At 58.9% G+C, this 19036-nt stretch overlaps 2 protein-coding genes across 2 annotated transcripts in view; one reads left to right on the forward strand and one right to left on the reverse strand.

Annotated features, from left to right (window-relative positions):
• LOC136304308 (zinc finger protein 850-like) overlaps positions 1 to 19036 on the forward strand; it is a gene marked incomplete at its 3' end in the record, with an annotated part of 300788 nt that overhangs the window by 265398 nt on the left and 16354 nt on the right. The window lies entirely within an intron of this gene.
• Positions 4128 to 7062, reverse strand: LOC136304307 (serine/threonine-protein kinase pim-1-like; the record flags this gene model as incomplete). The annotated part of the gene is made up of 6 exons (XM_066207943.1): positions 4128 to 4131; positions 5033 to 5186; positions 5433 to 5609; positions 5827 to 6193; positions 6373 to 6423; positions 6544 to 7062. Coding segments are annotated over 6 exons (1272 nt in total), but the record flags the coding sequence as incomplete, so codon positions are not given.

Genomic DNA, 19036 nt, shown 5'->3' on the forward strand with positions numbered 1-19036 from the left:
TTGCAAAGCACTTTGCAAGGCTGTACTGTTAGCAAAACACCATTAGAATTGCTCTTGTGTCACGGAGACAAGACAACTTTTGAAGCATCCGTAGCATTCAACTGTAAACACCTGCGACAACATTTGATAATTAACTGTGCAGTTAGTTCAAAGACGGTGGGTGCCGTCTTTTTTGCTTGATGAGGTGGAAGCATTCATTCTGGAATGTGCAAAGGATCAGGCCAGCGTGGATTCCACTGCCCAAGAACACCAGTAGGATGAAAACTAACAATGAGAATAAACACAGTGATCCACACCTCTGGGCATATCCGGTGGACTTGTCTGTTGGTGATAGCTTGCTCTGCTGTTTCAACAGCAGCTTCTGCCTCTAGGATTAATTTTCTGGGGGAAGTTAATTCAGAGTCACCCTTTAGGAGGTCAAATAAAGGTGCTAGTTGAGAGTCAGTCAGTCCTAGGTAAGGTCTGACCCAGTTGATGGTACCCAAGAGTTTTTGTGCATCGTTTAGAGTCAGAATTTTGGTTGAAAACGGAATTGTTTGTGGCTGTATGGTCTGGTTCATTATTTTGAGTCCCCAATATTTCCAGGGTGGTTGCTGCTGCACTTTCTCTGGTGCTACTTGCAGCCCAAGTGGTTTGAACGCTTGCAACAGGCTTGGCTGAATCAGTGAGAGTTCTTTTCTGGTTTGGGGTGCAATCAAAATGTCATCCAGGCCATGGTAACAGTATGCCCCTGGAAACTGTTCTCTCACTGATCAGAGTACCTGAGCAACACCCCACTGACACATCGTGGGGCTGTTTCCCACGCCTTGGGAAAGTTCTTTCCACTGGTAACGTTGCACTGGTGCAGCGTTATTAATAGAAGGCACGGTCAAGGCAAACTTTGGGGTATCATCTGGGGGTAATGGAATAGTGAAAAAACAGCCCTTTAAGTCCACAATCAGGATGTCCCAGGAGGCAGGCAGCATTGTGGGACATCGATGGCACACCAGGCTGCAATGTGCCCATTCTCTCCATCGTGGAATTGGTTTTTCTCAGGTCATGGAGTAACCTCCACTGAGCAGATTTCTTTTTTATAACAAATACTGGGGTGTTCCAAGGGCTCATAGATGGCTCTATGTGTCCTTGAGCCAGTTGTTCCTGTACCAGGGTTTTTAGGGCATCTAAGTCTCTCCTTTTCAAGAGACCACTGTGGTACCCACTCAGGCTGAGTAGTGAGCCATTTCAGAGCCAGTGTGGGGTACTTTACACCCTCTAATACAGTGGCCCCTGTCAAAAATCTGTTCCCACCTCAGCCCACTCCAGAGCCAGAGAACTCTAGGGAAGGGCTTCCCATCCGGGAATTTCGGATAGGACTGATTCCTCACCTTTACATTTAAAAAGTGTCATTTTGTGCTGATCCGGCCAAGCTATGCCAATTTTGTTTTCGCAGTGGGCAGGCTCAGCACCAAGGACACAGACACCACCTGAAGGAATCAGTGAAATTTACTACAGTTCAAAGCAGCAAAGGAGCACAGAAGGAGCAGCTCAGCAATGCAGCCAGCCGTCACTACCACGGATTGCCCGCAGTGATTGAGAAAGATCCATCACCAGTTACCCTCAGCCTTTCCCATCGCCCACACCCACACAGCAGCTGGGGAAGCTGTCACAGCCAAGGACTGCAGAGCCTCTCCCGGACACTGGGAATTCCTGCAGCTGCCTCCAGCCACAGGTGAGGCTCCAGCCTGGCTGGGAGAGGGCCCAGCTTTGATAGTGCTGAATAAACAAACTGCCAGCAGCACTCCTAGTGCAGGAACATCTGCTTGCATCCTCCTCTTGGGTTTCTCCCAAAGCCTGGCCAGGGCCCAAGGAGGAACCAGGGGAGTTGCCTTTGACCCTACAGCCCCGAACAAGGCCAGATGTCAGACTTCATGGCCTTGTCTGGCTTCTAAATACAGAAAGGTCAATACATGTTTCACTAAGGAGAGGATGCATCTATTACAACGCTAATGACGGTGCGTATTTTGTTAACGAGCAGATACAAAGATAACCTTTGGCTGGAAGGTTCATCGAGAGGTCACCTTTGGCTCAGGGCCGCTTGTTCAGGCCTCAGTCAGGCCTCTTGTCCAGGCCTTGGCACTTCAGGCTTTAGTGCTGGGCTTGACACTGCTGGCTTAACACTGGGACTTGATGAGCTCCCAGGTCTTTCCCAACTTAAAGGATTCTGTATTCCCATGATTTTATCTGCTGGATTCAGTCAGGTCCATGTTAGCAGCATTACTTTGGTCAAAAAGTTCCCTCTTGGTCAGCTCTTGTGGCCTAAGGCTTCAGCTCCTTCAGCTCCTGGTGCTAAGCTGCTCACGCTGAACGAGACGACTCAGAGAGAAGAATACAGTTCATCCAATTCCTTCTGGGACACTGAGAGGGGAGGGTGTGCAAACAGGAGCATTGTTTGGTGTCCCCTCCTCTCTGCCCTTCACGCCTTTCAGCGCTTAGAAACAGCCGAGAGCTTTCTCCAAGAGTGCGATGAAGCAGCTGCTCCTGCTCCCAGGTCCGGCTCTCTCCAGTCTCTGACCTTGCCTGCTTTTGTCCCTCTTGCTGTGCCCTCTGTTCCCCCGGGGCTCGGTGGCTGCTGCCCAGGACTGTGGAAGTGGCACAGATCCAGGGGTCGAGACCCTCCTTCCTCTGCCCTTGCAGCTGCCTGCTCACAGCAGCCTTTTCCATCTGGAAGCTCCACGTGGAGAGGGAGTCCTCACCTCTGTTCCTTGCACAACCCCCAGGAGCCCAGGGCTGCCATCTCAAGTCCCTGCGGGCCCTGAGGGCTCCCGGGTGCCTCAGGCTGCTGTGACACCGCTGCCCACGGGAGGGAACAGTGGCGGGGGCTGTGCTCAAAGTCAGCTCCATGTGCTGCTGCTGCTGCTGCTGCTGTGGGGGTCGTTTGTCCAGCCCTGCCCCAGACTGAGGGATCGGATCCAGGCCCTGCTGCTGCTCCCTGGGGATCAGGCACAGTTTGGTTGTCGCCGTCAGGGCCAGCAGAAGCTGTGGCCGGAGCAGCGGGTGCTGACAGTGCCCCGAGGCCCGGGGCCGGAGGTGTTCCTGTGCTGGGGGCTGGCCGGAGCTGCCCCTTGTTCTCCCTCTGCCTCCCGCAGAGCTGGGCCGGGCACAAGTGGGGCAGCACAGCAAACAGGGAGCCTGCCAGTCTCTTCCAGCCCTGTCTGCTCAGAGTTTGGGCCTTGGAGCTGCAGGTGGACACAGGCAGCTGCTCCTGCTCCCTCTGTGTGTCCCCGTGTTCAGCAGTGCTGCTCCATCAGTCTGTGCCCAGCAACGGGGAAAAGCCTCAGCCCTGCAGGGCCAGGAGCTGCCGGGCTCTGCCTGGGGAGCTGCTCCACACGGGAACCAGCAGCAAAGGACATTCCTTCCCTAGGACAAGTTTTCTATTAAGGAAAGAAAAAAAAAAAGAAAATTAAAAACAACACAGAAAAAAAGTGGAAGATAAAAACAAAACCCAAGTGCAGCGTAGTAAAAATACTTTATAGCTTTGGATAAAGAGATAACTGAACTTTTTCAAATGAGATCTCCGTTATTTACTCCATAAATGTGCTGATGGCATGGATCCATCCTGCTGACCTCAGCAGCCTTTTAAAAAAGATTTTGTGGTTTGTTTCCAGTATTATTTTAAATTGTGATTGAAGCAATAGGAAATTGCTTTGTGCCCCGCCAGCTCCAAGCAGGACTGGGAATCTAAACTTTGCCAAACCCCAAATCCTTTACAAGACGACCTTCCTTCTCACCCTGTGAATGAGCTGCACATTCCCTTTGAAATTGTCAGGGGTTTCGTAAAGACGCAAAGTCCCACTTACAGCTTTTTGCTCTGCTTGGGAAGTGCAGAAGGGCAATTCTTCATCCATCCGCTCCAGACTGCACTGCCTTAGGAACGCCGTCCACTCGCCAGGTTTTGCTCACTTGTGGCACTTCTGGAGGAGGAAGAAAGGGCAGTTGCACGATTCCAGCCAAAAAAGGAATGAAGAGCGGGGCAGACAAAACATCCTGTGGAGATCCAGGCGTTCAGCTGGAACTGTGGAGTGCTTGGGTTCTTGCCAATTGGATGTGGATCCCTCACTGCAATCTCTTGGCCTGCAGGAGAGTCTCACTCACCTGCAAAAGCAGAAAGCTCACTCGGTGGGCTCCGAATGGGCTGGTCTGATGCAAAGCTGTCAGAGCAATGTGAGGGCAGAGCCAGCCCAGCCGTGCCTGGGGCTGAGCCCAGCAGAGCCCTGGCAGAGCCCAGAGCAGCCTCAGCACCCGCAGAGCCCGGCTGGAAGGAGAGAAACCAGAAAGTGCCCGTCAGCCGAAGGCTCCTGTCCCCTCGTCCCGAGCGCCCGCAGTGCCCAGGCCACGCTGGCCGTGCTCAGAGCTGGGCCCAAAGCTGCCCATCACTGCTGCCTTTGGGGGCAGAGCAGGAGGGCAGGACACGTGCCCAGCCTGCAGCCGGCCACGGCACATCCAGCCCTCAGCAGCTGCGCAGAGCCAAAAGGCAGCTTGACGGCCGAGTGAAGAATCTGTGGCGTCTGCCCCAGCAAAGGGAGGAACCTTTGGTGCCCGGCCAGGCCGTGCCATGCCCACATCTGGGAGCATCCCCCCAGCTGTGGACTCACCTGCAAATTGGGCCCCAGGGAGCGTGTCTGAAGAAGGTGCCAGAATCCAAGTCGATCATCTTCAGCTGCCGGTGGCCAGGTCGAGGAAGAGCTTGGCATCCTTGGGGTTGTCCTTGGTGTCTCCAGCAGCAGCCCCACCTGATACAGCTTCTCCAGGGGCTCCTCCTTCCCTGGGGGCCAGACCAGGCTGTCAGTGCTCTGCCCAGGGCCCCAGCCACCAACGAACCAGGACAAGCATAACTAGGGTGGATGGTGGCCACCAGTGCTTGCTACACCAGGTCTCCAGCTCCGCCCCAGCACAGATGTTCCCATCTGGTCATCCCTGCTCAGAGCTACAGGCAGGACAAAAACACTCTGGTTTTCTTTAGCACTGATTGCCATGAGATGTGTGGAGCTCTTACCTGTCGGGTCTTTGGATCAAACTGTGCACATGGACCTCTCCCATCTTCTGGGGCAGATGAACACCCTGCAGCCAAGGATCACTGAAGAGGTCTTCTAAGGATGGCCTGTCCAAGGGTTGCATGGACAAACACCTCCTGATAACATTTTGGCACTCTGAAGAGAGAAACCAGAAACCAGCAGTCAGTTGGAGAAGGATCCCGTCTGCTTTGCCCCTCCATTCCCGTGCCCAGGCCATGCTGGGTGTGCCCAGAGCTGTGCCTAAACTTCCCCATGGATTCTCTGTTTGGAGGAGAGCAGGACATGTGCCACCTCCTCAGCAGCTGCCAGAGCAGGGTGCTCATCAGCCTGCTGCTGTCTCCCAGCACCGGGATTCCCCTGTGCCCAGAGATGAGGACCCACCTTGAGAGAGCCATCGTGGGAACAAGATGCGCCCCCAGATGAACTGCTGGCCCCTCCTGAACGGGTGCTTCCCCATGACCAGGTGGTACAGCAGGAGGCCCAGGGACCAGATCGTCGCTGCCTCGCCGTGGTAGCGTTGGTGGTGGATCCACTCTGGTGGGCTGTAGGGCAGGGTTCCTATGGAACACAGACGGAGTTCATCAGGGGATGCTGCAACTCCTAAAGCCTCACCCCGGCATCCCTGGGCGTGTGGGGGCTGGCCCCCTCCCGCCTCCACCCAAAAGCAACTTGGCTCAAGAAATAACGCTGCTCCTAGCAGCGAGAGGGGGAAGCCGCGGTGCTACAGCCAGGCTGGGCCGTGAGATGCCCAGGAACATCCCCTGAGAGGGCTCACCTGCAAATTGCCTGTAGGCTGTGTCTTGGAGGAAGGCGCCACAGCCAAAGTCGATCAGTTTGAGCTGCCCGGTGGCCAGGTCGAGCAGGATGTTCTCGGGCTTGATGTCGCGGTGCAGGACCCCGCAGCTGGTGCAGTGTCGCACGGCCTCCAGCACCTGGCGGAACAGCCCCCGCGCCTCCTCCTCCGGCAGGAACCTCCGCTCCGCCAGGAAACCCGAGAGGTCCTGGCACCGCTCCGGACGCTCCAGCACCAACAGAAAGCTGTCGGGGAGCTCAACCCACTCCAGCAGCTGAATGATGCCACCACATCCAGAGGACACCCTGTCCAGCAGCACAATTTCCAGGGGCGCACGGGCGCCGTTGGGCTGCCGAAGGACCACGATGCCATCAGTGGGGCTGAGGCTGTGCCAGGGCTCGGGAACCCCTCACCCAGCCCCGGGTGCTCTGGGCCCCCCGCTCAGCCCACGCCCGCTCTCCCTGCAGGGCTCCCGCCGGCTCTTCCCCTGCCGGGCCCCAGCTTCTCCCGCCGGCCCCGCTCACTCACCAGCTCGCCCCAGTGCTGGACGCGGGCCCGGGGCACGCATTTGATGGCCACCTGCGAGCAAAGGCCAGCAGCGGGCTCAGCTCGCCGCCTGCCCCGCCGCGCCCCGATCTTCTCCTCCTCCTCCTCCGCCCTCCTCCTCCTCCTCCGCCCGCCGCCAGCCCCGCCGCTCACCGGGGCGCCGTCCGAGAGCCGCGTCCCCGAGTAGACGCTGCCGAAGCCTCCGCGCCCCAGCAGCGAACGCAGCCGGTACCGGTCCTGCAGGGCCTCCCGCGCCTCCCCTGCGGGCGACACGCGGCCCTCAGCGCTCGGCCCGGGGCCAGACACGGCCCCCGAGCGCCCCCCGAGCGCCCCGGGCCGGCCATCCCCACCCGCCCCGGGCCCCGGCGGCTCGAGGCCGGCGGCTGCGCTGCCGAGCGGCGGAGCTCGGGCCGGGGAAGCCGCGGCGGAGGCGGCGGGAGCGGCCGCGCCGCGTGTGTCCTTAGCGGGGCCCGGGAGGAGCCGGGGCCGGGGCCGGGGCCGGGGCCGGGGCCGGGGCCGGGGCCGGGGCCGGGGCCGGGGCCGGGCTCGGGATAGGCGCAGCCAAAGCGCAGCGATGCCGCCCTGGCCCCAGGCACTGATGCCCGCCCAGCACCGCCACAGCCAGCACCGCCAGAGCCGGGCGGAGCCCAGACCGCGGCGGGACGCCCGGGGCCGGGGGCGGGCCCGGGGCGTGGCCCAGCCCTGCGGGGGGAGAGGGAGAGGCCGGGACGGGGACGCCGAGAGGGGCCGGGGGAGTCGGGAAAGGGACACCGGGAGAGGCTGCGGGACACCGAGGCTGAGTGCGGGACAGCGGGAGAGGGAGAGGAGGAACAAGAGAGGGACGGGGACGGGTCGTAGACGCCGTAGACGCCGTAGACTCGCTGCTGCCGCTGCTGCTGCCGCTGCCGCCGCTGCAACTGGAGCCCTGGGGCCGTTTGTCCGCGTGTCCGTTCCACGCTCCAGCCCCGCGCTCCCCGGGGGCAGCCCCCGAGCCGCTCCAAACACGGCAACTTGGCCGTGCTGAGCCCACATCCAGAGGCCTGACTCCTGCGCCGTGGCAGAGGAATTCCCTCGGTCGCTGCTGTGCATTGTCCCTGCTGAGGCTCAGACACTGTCAGGACACATTCCCTGCTTGTAGGATTCGTGCCCGACCCAAGCACGACGTTTATGTCTCCAGCGTTACTTTGCAGCAAAAACAGGGGAAGGCAAACTCTGTGTACGGCTCATGGTATTTTCGAGGGTCTAAAACTCACTAAGTCATCGATCTGAGAGCTGAGATCCATTTGGAATTAATGGCACGGAGAAGTAGTGCAACACGGAAAAGGGAAGCATAGAAATAAATAGAGGAAAACGTCTTGGTTTATTTCTTGCGTTTTCATTTCACTTCTGGAAAGCTGTTGCAGTTTTCCAGCAACCTTCACCACAGTCCCAGCTGCTCTTTTCAAGAACCTTTGGTGGAGAACGAGGTCGAGCTGCTGGCACAAGATGTGCCACCAACTGCAGCTTCTCCTGGATTTCCATACTGAGTGCAGCACGACTTTTGCAGCAAAGCAGCACAAATGTTTGGAAAACTTTACGATTTGTCCTTTCTTTTTTCCTTGTGGACTGGGGAGTTGTGCCATTGGTAAGGTTTTCCTTGTTACTGTTTTAATCCTAGAAAACAGGAGGTGGCACCAGCACTTGTTGGGGAATGCAACCCTGACTGAATCCAGAGACAGAATCTCCCTGACACTGTGTGAGCTCCCCGGGCTGGGCTCAGGTTCCTGCTGGGACTCTGCAGAGAGCTCCAGCTGGGATCAGCAGCAGCTGGAAATACCTCTGGGCATCTCCCTTTTCTGCTGCTCGCAGGAAGCAATGAAGTGAGCCAAGAAGTTCTGGTTTTTCTTTCTCCGGGTGCATTTTTGCATTGTGTTTGACACCCCAGCGGCAATTTTTGTGATGGCCTCTCTAAGTTGATTCTATTTCAGCAGCACCAGCAGCAGGGCTGTGTTGGAGCGCTGCAAATGTGGCCTGTGTGGCTTTAATTCCCCTCGACTTAGTGCCCGGGGACTTGGGAGCATTTCAATCTCTTCTTTGCCCGGTGCCGGCAACAGAAAGACTGAGTTCACTGTCACAAAAGCACAGCGGGTAGCAAGGATGGAAAAAGGCAATTGCAGTTGTCCTGATAAAATCCAGTCGGCAGCCAGAGGGGTGCAGCAGCAGCCGCGATCTCCAATTGCCAAGGCAAAGGCAGCAGCAGCCTCCTGCCGTCACCTCGGGCGGAGTGAAACAGTGCTGAAAACAGCGCTGGAAGCCGACCCTTCCTTTCTCTGGAGGCTGGGTCGGGGCAGCACAGGCGGGCCCTGAGCAGTCTGGGCTGTTGGCGGGTGAGCGTTGCTCCAGGCCGCAGTGGAGCCGGACAAAGGCCTTGGAAGGCGAGGCAGGAGCAGGTGGGAAGGGGCCGGCGCTGCTGCTGCTCCTGCCCGGGAGCCCCGGCGGGGCCGGGCCGGCGCCCGCTGCGCTGCGGCTCCTGCTGCTGCCAGAGCCGGGCGGGCCTCGGGGACAGGGAATGGACACGGGGGGACAGCAAAGGCCGGCGGGGCTGCGGGGATGCTGGTGCTGGGGCCAGCGCCGGCACGGAGCTTTGGCCGCAGTTGACCCGGAGGGAACCGCGGGGCAAAGGCTCCATTTCAGCCTTTCTTTCCTCACGGCTGCGAAACGACCGAAATAAAAGGAGAACCAGCAGGGCCCGGCCCCTTCTCCTTCGGGAGGAGCTCCATGCCTGGCGCCGGGAGGGGCCCTGAGGGGCCGGGAGGGGCAATGAAGGGCCATGAAGGGCTGTCGGGGGCCAGGAGAGGTTCTGTGTAGCCAGGAGGGGTTTGAGGGGCCGTGAGGAGCCTCAGCCCCGGCAGCAGCGGGGTCCCACCGTGTCCCCAGGGCAGGGCAGCCGTGAGGGGCCGCGAGTGCAGACGTGGCAGCAGAGCGGGCTTGGGGCACCTCCGGGAGGGGGTGAGAGCCTTCCCCAGCTCCAAACCACACCAAACCCACCACTAACAGGGTTTCCCATCTTTAGAATCCACTGGCAACTTGGAGTCCACTGAACCGTTTAATCCCAGTGGAAAGTGCAAGGGAATTTTCCTAATGACTTACATCCAGCCTTGGTTAATCGTGTCTAAGATTTAAAAATCTGACCAGTGAAAAGTAACACTAATAAATAATAAGAACAATAGCAAGAAATAAACTCCCAAATCCCAACACTCAGCACCACACCAAAATGACCAACCTCATTTTTCTTTACTAGCACAAGGTTCATGAAAATAAATGCTGTTAACTTTCTCCACCTCACATCTTCCCCACCAGACAAATGAGGCCGTTTGCAGTGTTTAATACAAGTCACAATGGAGGGCTGGAGGGAAGAACGGGGAGACACTACCAATTTACATGTCAAACCCAGCAGTCCAGCTTCAAAGTGGAGAGAATAAAATGGAATGGGGGCAGGGGCTGGTCAGATGTTCCTCTAAAGGATGGCAAAATCACCTCCAAGTGAACAGGAGGGGAAAATCAATCCCTATAAACCACCCAGGGTGTTCAGGGACTCAGCTGTGAGGAGCTGGACATGGACAGAGGCATCTGGAACAGTTCTTTCCTCAGGCTGAGCTCTCCAGCCTGGCCCTGAAGTCAATCAAGTGCTTTCCCAGAGCATTCCATGGTTGCCAACCACCCTTCAAGATGTGGCTCACAGGAGCAGAGAACCTTTCTCAAGGTTCTGAGCAGAAAAAGTGGCAAGAGATGCCCAATTCCGAGCCCTGTTTAAAAACCTGGAAAATAAAAATCAGTTGAACTCTGAAGCCCAGCGGTGGCTCCCAGAATCTCAGAGCCAAGGGAAAACGGGAAAGGCTTTTTACAAGAACCAACGCTGAAGAGCTCCCAGATGAATGTGTGACATTTTGAGAGGCTTCCAATTTTCTACAGTTTTCCTTGAATTGTTGAAATTGATTTTGCCTTTGCCTCCTCTTGCACTAAAGGAGCCTCATTTCAGCAGCCAGGAAGGCAAAGCTCATTCCTGGCCCTGGCTGCTGCTGTCCGTGCAGCATTTCCATCCCTCCTGTGGCCTCTTCCCTCAGGGTCCCCAGCAGCAGCAGCAGCTGCCGGAGCAGCACATGGAAGCTGCAGATGGAAGTGCTGCCCACCCCAGCCTGAAGCTGCACAAGGATCCTGCTGCCAGGAACCCCAATATTCCCTCCCAGGGGCCCTGCAAACAGTCACCAATTTTCAGAAGAGCAGTGTGGACAGCAGCTGCACCTGGCCGTTATCCTCTATGAAAGGAAGAAAAAAAGACCTCAGCATCGGCTGCTCGGGGCTCCGCTGGGCGTGAGCCTGCAAACCCACAGGGCACCAAGTGTTTGGTGGGCACACAGTGGCCGTGGCTGGGGGCACAGAGCCTTGCATGGTCAGAGAGTGGCAGGAGCACCGCAACCAGCTGCAGGGCGACAGGGCTGGGTCTCAGCATGTCCTTGTCCAAAACTGCAAAGCTGAGCATCACGGCCGTCATCCTGACTGACTGTTCATCTGTGTCCCGCAGGAGCTCCACAAAATGTTCAGTCAGGGGCCACACTTTTTTGGCCTGTGAGGAACACAAGTCGTGAAACGCCGCCCTGGTGCCAAGAGGGCCCAGAGGCCAAAGGCCTGTCCCGAGGTACTCGGGCAGCTGAGCCAGGAGGCAGAAGAGCTGGGAGCAGCTGCCTGAGCTCTCGAAGCCCAGCCAAGCCCAAGCGACTGCATTCCCCAGCTCAGCTCCAGCCACTGCCCCCTTGTCACCATTGAGGGAGGGATCCTCAGTGAGCTCGAGAAGGGCCCTGAGCGCAAGGTTACACCTTTCCCTGCACTCACTCCGCAGGTACTTTGGGGGAGCGCCAGAGCAGCCGGCTGGCAGGAACATGGCAGCTCCCCAGGGGCTGCTTGTGGCCTCTGACACCCAATTCCTCAGGGCTTCCCACCAGCCCAGCCCCTCAGAGTCTCCCCCAGCCCGGCCAGCCTGCCCGGCAGCAGAGGCGCAGCCCCACAGCAGCTCCAGAGGAGCCCGATCAAGAGGCACCGCGGAGCCCTCAGCAATCCGGCCAGCAGCACACGGGCAGGAGGACACAGACGGCGGTTCCTGGCTGGCACAGGGCTTGTGGCCATCTCCAGGCTCCGGCCTCGCAGGGATGCCCACAGCTCCGGCCCCCGCCCACGCGCTCTCTCGGCAGTGCAAAGGCTTCCGCAGGACCACCGAGGGCCGAGGGGCTTCTGGCCATTTTCCCTGCAAGGCTGCACGCCTGGGCAGCTTGCTGAGCACAAAGCACCCTTTTCCCCCTCTTCCCCTGTGCACCCAGGGCAGCAAAAGAAAAATCCTGGGAGTCTGTGTATTGTAACACATACCCTATATTTATATACTGAAGAAAAAAAAGAAGAAAAGAAGAATCCTGTAGAAGAAGAAAATCCCCGCTGGCTCAGTTGACCCCAGCAGGCAGAGTGTCCCAGATCAGCTCTCCGCAGAGCTCCAGCAGCGCAGCCAGCCCAGGCCCGACAGTCGAGGCCGTGTCTTCCGTGCCCTGCGGAGCTGATCTCGCAGCTTCCGCAGGATGGAGTACGGAGCTCTCTGGACTGCCTGGAGGACCAAGGCTGTTTCAATGGCCAGGTTTCTGATGGCAGGGCTGCTGTCATCTGCCGTGTTTTCAAGGGCTGCAAGACAGAGGAACACGGGGCCATAGCCCTGATCAGCAGGGACCCGAGGAGAGCCCCCTGCCAGGGCCAGCCCAGCCCGCTCTTGCCATGGCCACGAGGGAGCAGGGACCAAGGGGATTGAAACATTAATTTTGAAGAATTACAGACTTTAACTGGATATTGCTGAAGTAAGACAGATAGACTTCCCTTTTGATAAGCAGAAGCCGGATTTAAGGAACTGATAAATCATGGGGCCTGTCAACTTATGTTTGTGTATTCTGACTAATCAATAGGCTTCAAGAAGGACAATGAATTCAGAAATCAAATACTCCTGGGAAAACAGGATTCAGTCGTCACGCAACGCTAAAAGGTTAAAAAGTCAAAGCGAAGAAGACTCACTTACTTCATCATTTTGAGACCCCGCCCCATAAAAAAGACCACCGACCCATTTCAAAGAACAAACCACGCATGCTTAATAGCTTTTGGCTAATTACCATAGGGAGCGGGGAATGGGAGGTACTAAAGTCATGAATATACATTTGTGTTTTGGGTATTCAATCCTTCTGTACATCAAAAGACCCTGTGATCTTCTGTGAGCGCGCGTGTGTTCGGGAGCTATCCCGCACGCTGCCCGGCGTCGTAATTAAACATACACTTTCTAACTCTAAACTGCTGGAGAGTCTTTTGTCCATCATTGTTGGATATCGGCATTAGGGCGATATTCCTATTTTTTTTAATAATTCAGGATCAGCCCAAAGCTGCTGGCCATGAATCCCCGACGTGTCCCCGAATTCTCCGTGTGCTCCGCCCTCACCACCCCTCGTCCGCACAGGGAGCACAGCCCTCCGCAGCCGGGCCAGAGCGTGCGGCTTCCCCCAGCAGCCCCCGCTGACAGCCCGCTGCCCCCACTCACCCGCACAGATGAGCTCGAGCTCTTCCTTCCTTCCCCTCAGGTGCCGCCCGGCCATCCCTGGGAACACAGAGCCTGTCAGGGCCCCAGCGGCACGGCGCCCTGCCGGCGGCGCTGCCAGCCCTGTGGCCACACGGCCTCCTGCCCCGGCGGGGCTCGGCCCGGGCCCTTGCCGCACGCTGCCGCCCCAGGGCACGGCTGCCAGAGGGCGGCAGCGGCCCCGAGGGCAGGCGCGGCTCCACGGCGCCGGGCGCGGATGCCGCCGCAGCCGGGCCAGCAGCCGGGGCCGGGGCCGAGCTGCGGCGGGCCGGGGATGGGGGCTCGGGCTCGTGGCTCACCCATGAACCTGATGGCCGCCTCTCGCAGGGGCTCCTGTGGGTGCTCCAGGTAGGGCAGGGCCCGGCGCAGGTGCTCGGCCGCTCGGCTCCTGTCGTCTGCCAGCTGGAGAGAGCGGCAGCAGGGAGGAAAGGGTTGGCACGGGCTCAGCCCCTGGCCGGGCTCTGGCCGCGCCCAGCCCCGGCCTCCCCTGCCCGCACAGCCCCGAGGCCCGGCCAGCGGGCGCCGGCGCCGGGCTCTGCAGGGGACAGAGGGCCGGCTGCTGCCCGGGGAGGCGCGGTGCCGCCCCGCCCCGCGGCCCCGCTGGGCCGGGGCTCCGTGGGCACCGCACTCGGGGGCCTTCTTCGGGCTGAGGCCGCGGCTTTCAGTCCCTTACCAGTCCTTCGCCGAACCTCCACGTCTGATCCACCTGCAGCATCTGTTCAAGATCCCTCCTCCTCAGGAATCTGGCTGAAGAATGCAGCGTTTCCCGGGCGGCCTGGAGAGCAGCAGAGAGCCGCAGATGGCCCCACAGTTCAGGGCACAGGAGTGTCCCTGTGCCAAGGCCTGCAAGAGGCTCCAGCCTGCAAGGCTCCAGGGCAGGAGGCAGCCGAGCCCCTGCCCAGGGGGAAGCAGCAGCTCACAAGTGCTCACCTCAAGCACACACTTGTTCTGGTCATGGCAGTGGAAGGAGAGTGGGAGCAGGCTCTGGCGCACATGTGACTTTAGCACCTTTCTTCCCTCTTCCGTTAACGAAACCATCATGTCTTGAAAGGCAAACATAGCGCACAGCTGCACCTGGCTATCATCCTGTATGAAAGGAAGGAAAAAAGACCTCATCACGGGCTGCTTCTGGCTGACCTGGGCACCAGCCTGCAAATCCACATGGCACAAAGTGTCCATGCGGCACTCGGTGGCCGTGGCTGGGGGCACAGAGCCTTACGTTGTCAAAGAGCGGCAGGAGCGCCTCAGCCAGTCTCAGGGCGATGGGGCTGGGTATCAGGACGCCATTGTACAGAAACAAATATTTCAGTAGAACAATGGTCATCCTGATGATGTCGCCATCACTTTCCTGCAGGAGCTCGATGAGGCTTTCAGTCAGGTTCCACATTTCTTTAGCCTGTGTGGAACACAAGTCTGTGTAAGCCCAGCCTGCTGCCACAGGGCTCAGAGGCCAAAGGCCTGTGTGGAAGCACTCGGGCAGCTGAAGTGGGAGGCAGGAGAGCTGGGAGCAGCTGTCTCAGCACCCAAAACTAAGGCAAGCTCAAGCAACTGCCTTCCCCAGCCCCACGCTGCCCGCACAGCCTCAGCCGCTGCCCCCTTCTCACCATCAGGCGATTCTTGCCCAGCACCACGAGGCCTCTGAGTGCCAAGAGACGCCTCTCCCTGCACTCGCTCCGCAGGTTCTTGGACAGGATCTCCAGAGCGATGCCGCTGCACTTACTCAAGTTGAGGCACTGGAGGACCTGAAAGGCACAGGGCAGTGACAGGGGTCCCGGCCGACAGCAGCCCAGACCCGCACAGGGCCGGGCCCAGGCAGCAGCAGCAGCAGCAGCACAGGGCGCGGGCACCGTCCCAGGCAGCTGCGGCTACGAGAGGGCACAGAGCTGGGAGGCAGCTCAGCCAGGCAGCGCTGGCCTTCAGGCTCACCTCCACAAGGAACACCAGGGCGGGCAGATCCCAGCGTGGCTGCCGTGTGCTGAGCAGCTGGAGCAGGTAGTGAATGATCCAGGAACACAAGGGTTTGGAGACAGAAGACATCTGCCTGGCAGGAGAAAAAGTAACCAACACTGTGAACCAGGGGGACAGACCTTTCCCAGGAGTGACTCCCAGAGGTCGGCTCTTTCAGCACCATCCTGCACGGGGACCTCAGGCATTTGGGAGGTGGCTCCTTGTGGGCACCCGCCTCTCCCAGCCTTTGCCAGTCTGCTTGGTGTTCCGGGGTGACAAGGCCCTCTGGCTCATCACCACAGAGACTCTGTGGGGGACCCCGAGCACAGAGCACAGATTCTGGGGGCGGCGGCGTCAAGGGGGTCTCACCTGGCCAGCAGACCCAAAGCATAGTGGTGGGTGTCAGCATGGAGCAGCTTGTCCCAGCCACGCTGGCGTTCCATTGCCACCACCACATTCTCACAGCGCATTTGGCAGAGCAGGGACTTGAGGGTCCACGCTGCAAACCTATGTGCAGAGCAAAGCCCAGGTCACGCTGGGAGCACTGGCTCCTGCCCTGGAGATGTGGCAGGGACAGGAGGACTGGGATGGAGCACCTGTTGGGGCTGGTGGCAAGGCCGTCTCGCTCCTGGCATGCCTTCCAGAAGGTATCGATCTCCTCTGGTGGATCCAAAGTGCTGGAGAACACTTGGAAGAGCAGATGCACAAGTAGGCGGGGGAAACACAGCCTCACTTCGAGTGGGACATAGTGCTCCTGGAGGATCTTCCACATCACCGCAGTTGCCTGCAAAGGACGAATCCCCCCGACACAGTGCTGAGGTGTTGGTGTGGCAGGGCCCCAGCGTGGCACGGAGAGGCCAGGGGAGACGCAGGGGGAGCACCGGGCCCGGTGCCCCTGAAGCTGCCCCTAGGCCAGGCTTCATCCCAGCGCCTGAGGCAGGGAGATGCGGTGGGGGAAGGAGGGTGGAGAGCTGCTGGAAAGGCAGCCGTGGGGTGAGCTGGGGCCAGTTCCAGAAACTCACAGCCAGGGCAAAGACACCAGTTTTGTCCCCATCCGAGGTGCACGTGCTGTGCTCTGGCCAGTCCTCCAGCACACGGAGGAGCATCATCTGCGCCGGCTTCGCAGTGCTGGGGGAGCACAGGATGACCTTCCACATGGACAAAGCAGCTCTGCAGGGTCAGAACTCTGTCTCAGGGGGGCCTCGGACACAGCACCGTGGCCTGGGCTGCAGGGGGGAGCTGAGCTGGCTGCCAGCTCTGCCTCTGCCCACTGGCCCTTGCCAGCAGCATGCAGGCAGCCCAGCCCTGTGGGGACAGACCCCCGAGGGGCAGGGAGGGAGCACGGCAGCAGGCTCGGGGCCTGCCATGCCAGAGCTGGAGAAGGGAGCAGCCGGAGGGCCCTGGATTTCTCCTTTGCTCAGACACCTGGGACAGGCTGTACAGGATGATGGGCTGGGGAGCCCTGAGCCCTCTGGGCAGGTGGGCCCCATACCTGTCACACGATGGGGCCACACGCAGGAGAGTCATCACCACGTCAGCAGGCTGTGCCTCGGTGAGATCCAGCAGGGTCCTGAACAGCTTGTGCCCAGAGTACTCATTGGCCAGGAGCCACTGGTGGATGTACCTGACCATGGCAGGCGCCTGGAGAAGGCACGGGAAGACTTGGAAAGCTGCCAGAGGGAGAAATGTCCCCAGCTTCCCCAGAGAAGTGCTTCCCTTTCCGCACACTGGGTGGCCTGGGAGGGTTACAGGGACCAGCAGGGGTGGCTTGGGAGGCCAAGCAGTTCCTGGGAGGATCAGACCCTGGTCACAGGCTTCTTACTTGCTTTGGCTTGGAAAATCCCTCCTCTACAAGCATATCCAGCAGGGCAGCACTGGACTTGGTTTTGAAGAGGTCCTCAGAGTATCCTCTGAGCCCAGTCTCCTCTACTGGGGCAGCTCCAGGACCTTCCTCTTCCACGCTGGCCAATTTGGGCACTCTTGGGGATCTCTGCTCCATGTCAGCGACTGGACTGATGGGGACTTGCAGGAGAGATGCCTCGGAAAAGCTCCGAGTCAGCAAGTCCTGCAGCGGTGCCTGGAAGGCACCGACACAACTGAAGTGCTGGGAAGAGTTCAGGACAGCAAGTCCTGCACTCTGCTCTCGAGGGCTCCTGCCACAAGGACGGGTGACTCTTGGTCAAGGATTGTGCTTTGGCCTTGAGGTCAACCGGCGGCAGGAATAACGCCTCGGAAAAGCTCCGGGTCAGACACGAACGAGTGTGCTGTGAGGGGGCTCCTCACGACACCGCTCTATCCTGTCCTGTCCCGTCACGTGCTCCGAGCACAGTGGCACAGCTGCATCACCACCAGCACCTGTGTCACCATGTGTCACGAAGGCTCCTTGGACACCCTGTGCCGTTCCATGCCACGGTGAGTGACCACGCTGCTGCACCGTGTCACAAAGGGCCAATGCACACACTGCCACCTGCCCTGGGGCCGCCCCCAGCCCAGCCAAAGTGGCCCGGGTTGGAAGGAATCCCTCGCCCCAAGCGTCTAAGACAGCCCTAAGACAGGATCTTTCGGAGCGCCTCAAACCACGGGCAAACGCTGCCCTGCTCTGCGGGCTCAGGGCAGCAGAAGGAGCCCCCAGGGCTGCCGACACAGCCGCAGCGGGAAGGGCACGGGGCCTTGCACAGAAGGTGGCACGGCCTCCTTGGGACACGTCTCGGCCGGTGGCCGTCCTAAACCCGCAGGTGTGACACAGACGAGGAACGTGTGGGCCAGGGCACCAGCGCTGCTCTGACCCCTGGGGCCAGGGGAGCGCTGAAACCGGCAGGTGTGGCAGAGTCCCCGCACAAGCAGAGCTGCCACCCCCTGAGCCCTGGCAGTGCTGGTGTCATCTCCTGCCCCAGAGACCTGTGCCCCGGGGGGCTTCTCTGCCACAGGGCAGCCAAAGCCCAGGTGCATTGGGGGCTGTGCTCCTTCCTCCAGGGGATGTTAGCAGGAGCACCTGGAGCAGCTGCTGGCAACACTTGGTCTCTTGTCAGAAGCTGTTACTCCATGCTGAAATTGTTTTCTCATTGGAGTAATTTCCTGCAGCACAAAATCACCCTGGCAGCGAAGGCATAGAAGGATCCGGCATTTAAGAATGCTCAGTTCAGGAAAGCTTTACGTCCCATTGCTCAACTCAAGTAGTTCCAAAAAGTTGCAAACTTCCTAAATTCATGGGAATGGCCCGAGAAGGTGATAGGTTTGGAAGTTTCCTTGCCATCTCAAAGCAGCAACACATTTGCCTTAAGGTCATCCATTGAATGTCACTGTACAAAACATAAGACTACACAGGGGCAAAAGAAAGGCCTTGCTTTGGTTTCGAACATTTTTCTCTGAAGGGATGATGATAAGAACCTAATTCTCTTAAGGAATAAAGGCTCTCCAGCAAGTGAAAGTCCACTCAGTGTTACAAAAGTAGCCCAAACAAATGAGTAGACTGCAGGAGGACTAATCCTCCCTATCCTGCTACAGATACCTAAGTGGCCGAGAAAGTACAGCTCTCCCCTCTTCTCTGCACGAGAAGCAGGACCACGAACAGAAAAAGTCCCAGCTATTCCTTCTGTCCTCCATAACCAAAGCTGTGCTAAACCACAGATGCTGCCTTCAAACTGACTCCAATTCCAGCCTCAACCTCTCACCTTCCAGACAACTCCTTCGCCAGCACCCTGCCAAGTCCCCCAGGTGTCCCCATCCCTCAGCAGAGCTTTCCCGTCTTCCAGCAGACCCCCTGGTTCCCCGCACGTGCCGTGGGATGGCACTCAGGACGATGTGCTCCAAGGCCTTCCCCGGTAGCGAGCTCAGGCTGCCAGGCCATCGGTTCCTGGATCATTCTTCCCGCCGACCCTTCCTGCGCACGGCTCTTCCATTTGCACGTTTGCGCTCAGCTGGGACTTGTCCACTTCACCAGGACTGCTGCTAAAGGATGGAGAGCAGCCTGGCAAGCTCCTTCTCCAGCTCCCTCTTTACTCTCGGGGGAGGTAGAACCTGCCACAGGAAAGCAAGCGGTGCCAAAAGACCTGGGCGGCATCAGGCACA

Source organism: Chamaea fasciata, unplaced genomic scaffold (genome assembly GCF_029207755.1).
Source record: "Chamaea fasciata isolate MVZ Bird 193981 ecotype frontalis unplaced genomic scaffold, bChaFas1.0.hap1 SCAF_70, whole genome shotgun sequence".
In the NCBI taxonomy this organism is placed as follows: domain Eukaryota; kingdom Metazoa; phylum Chordata; class Aves; order Passeriformes; family Sylviidae; genus Chamaea; species Chamaea fasciata.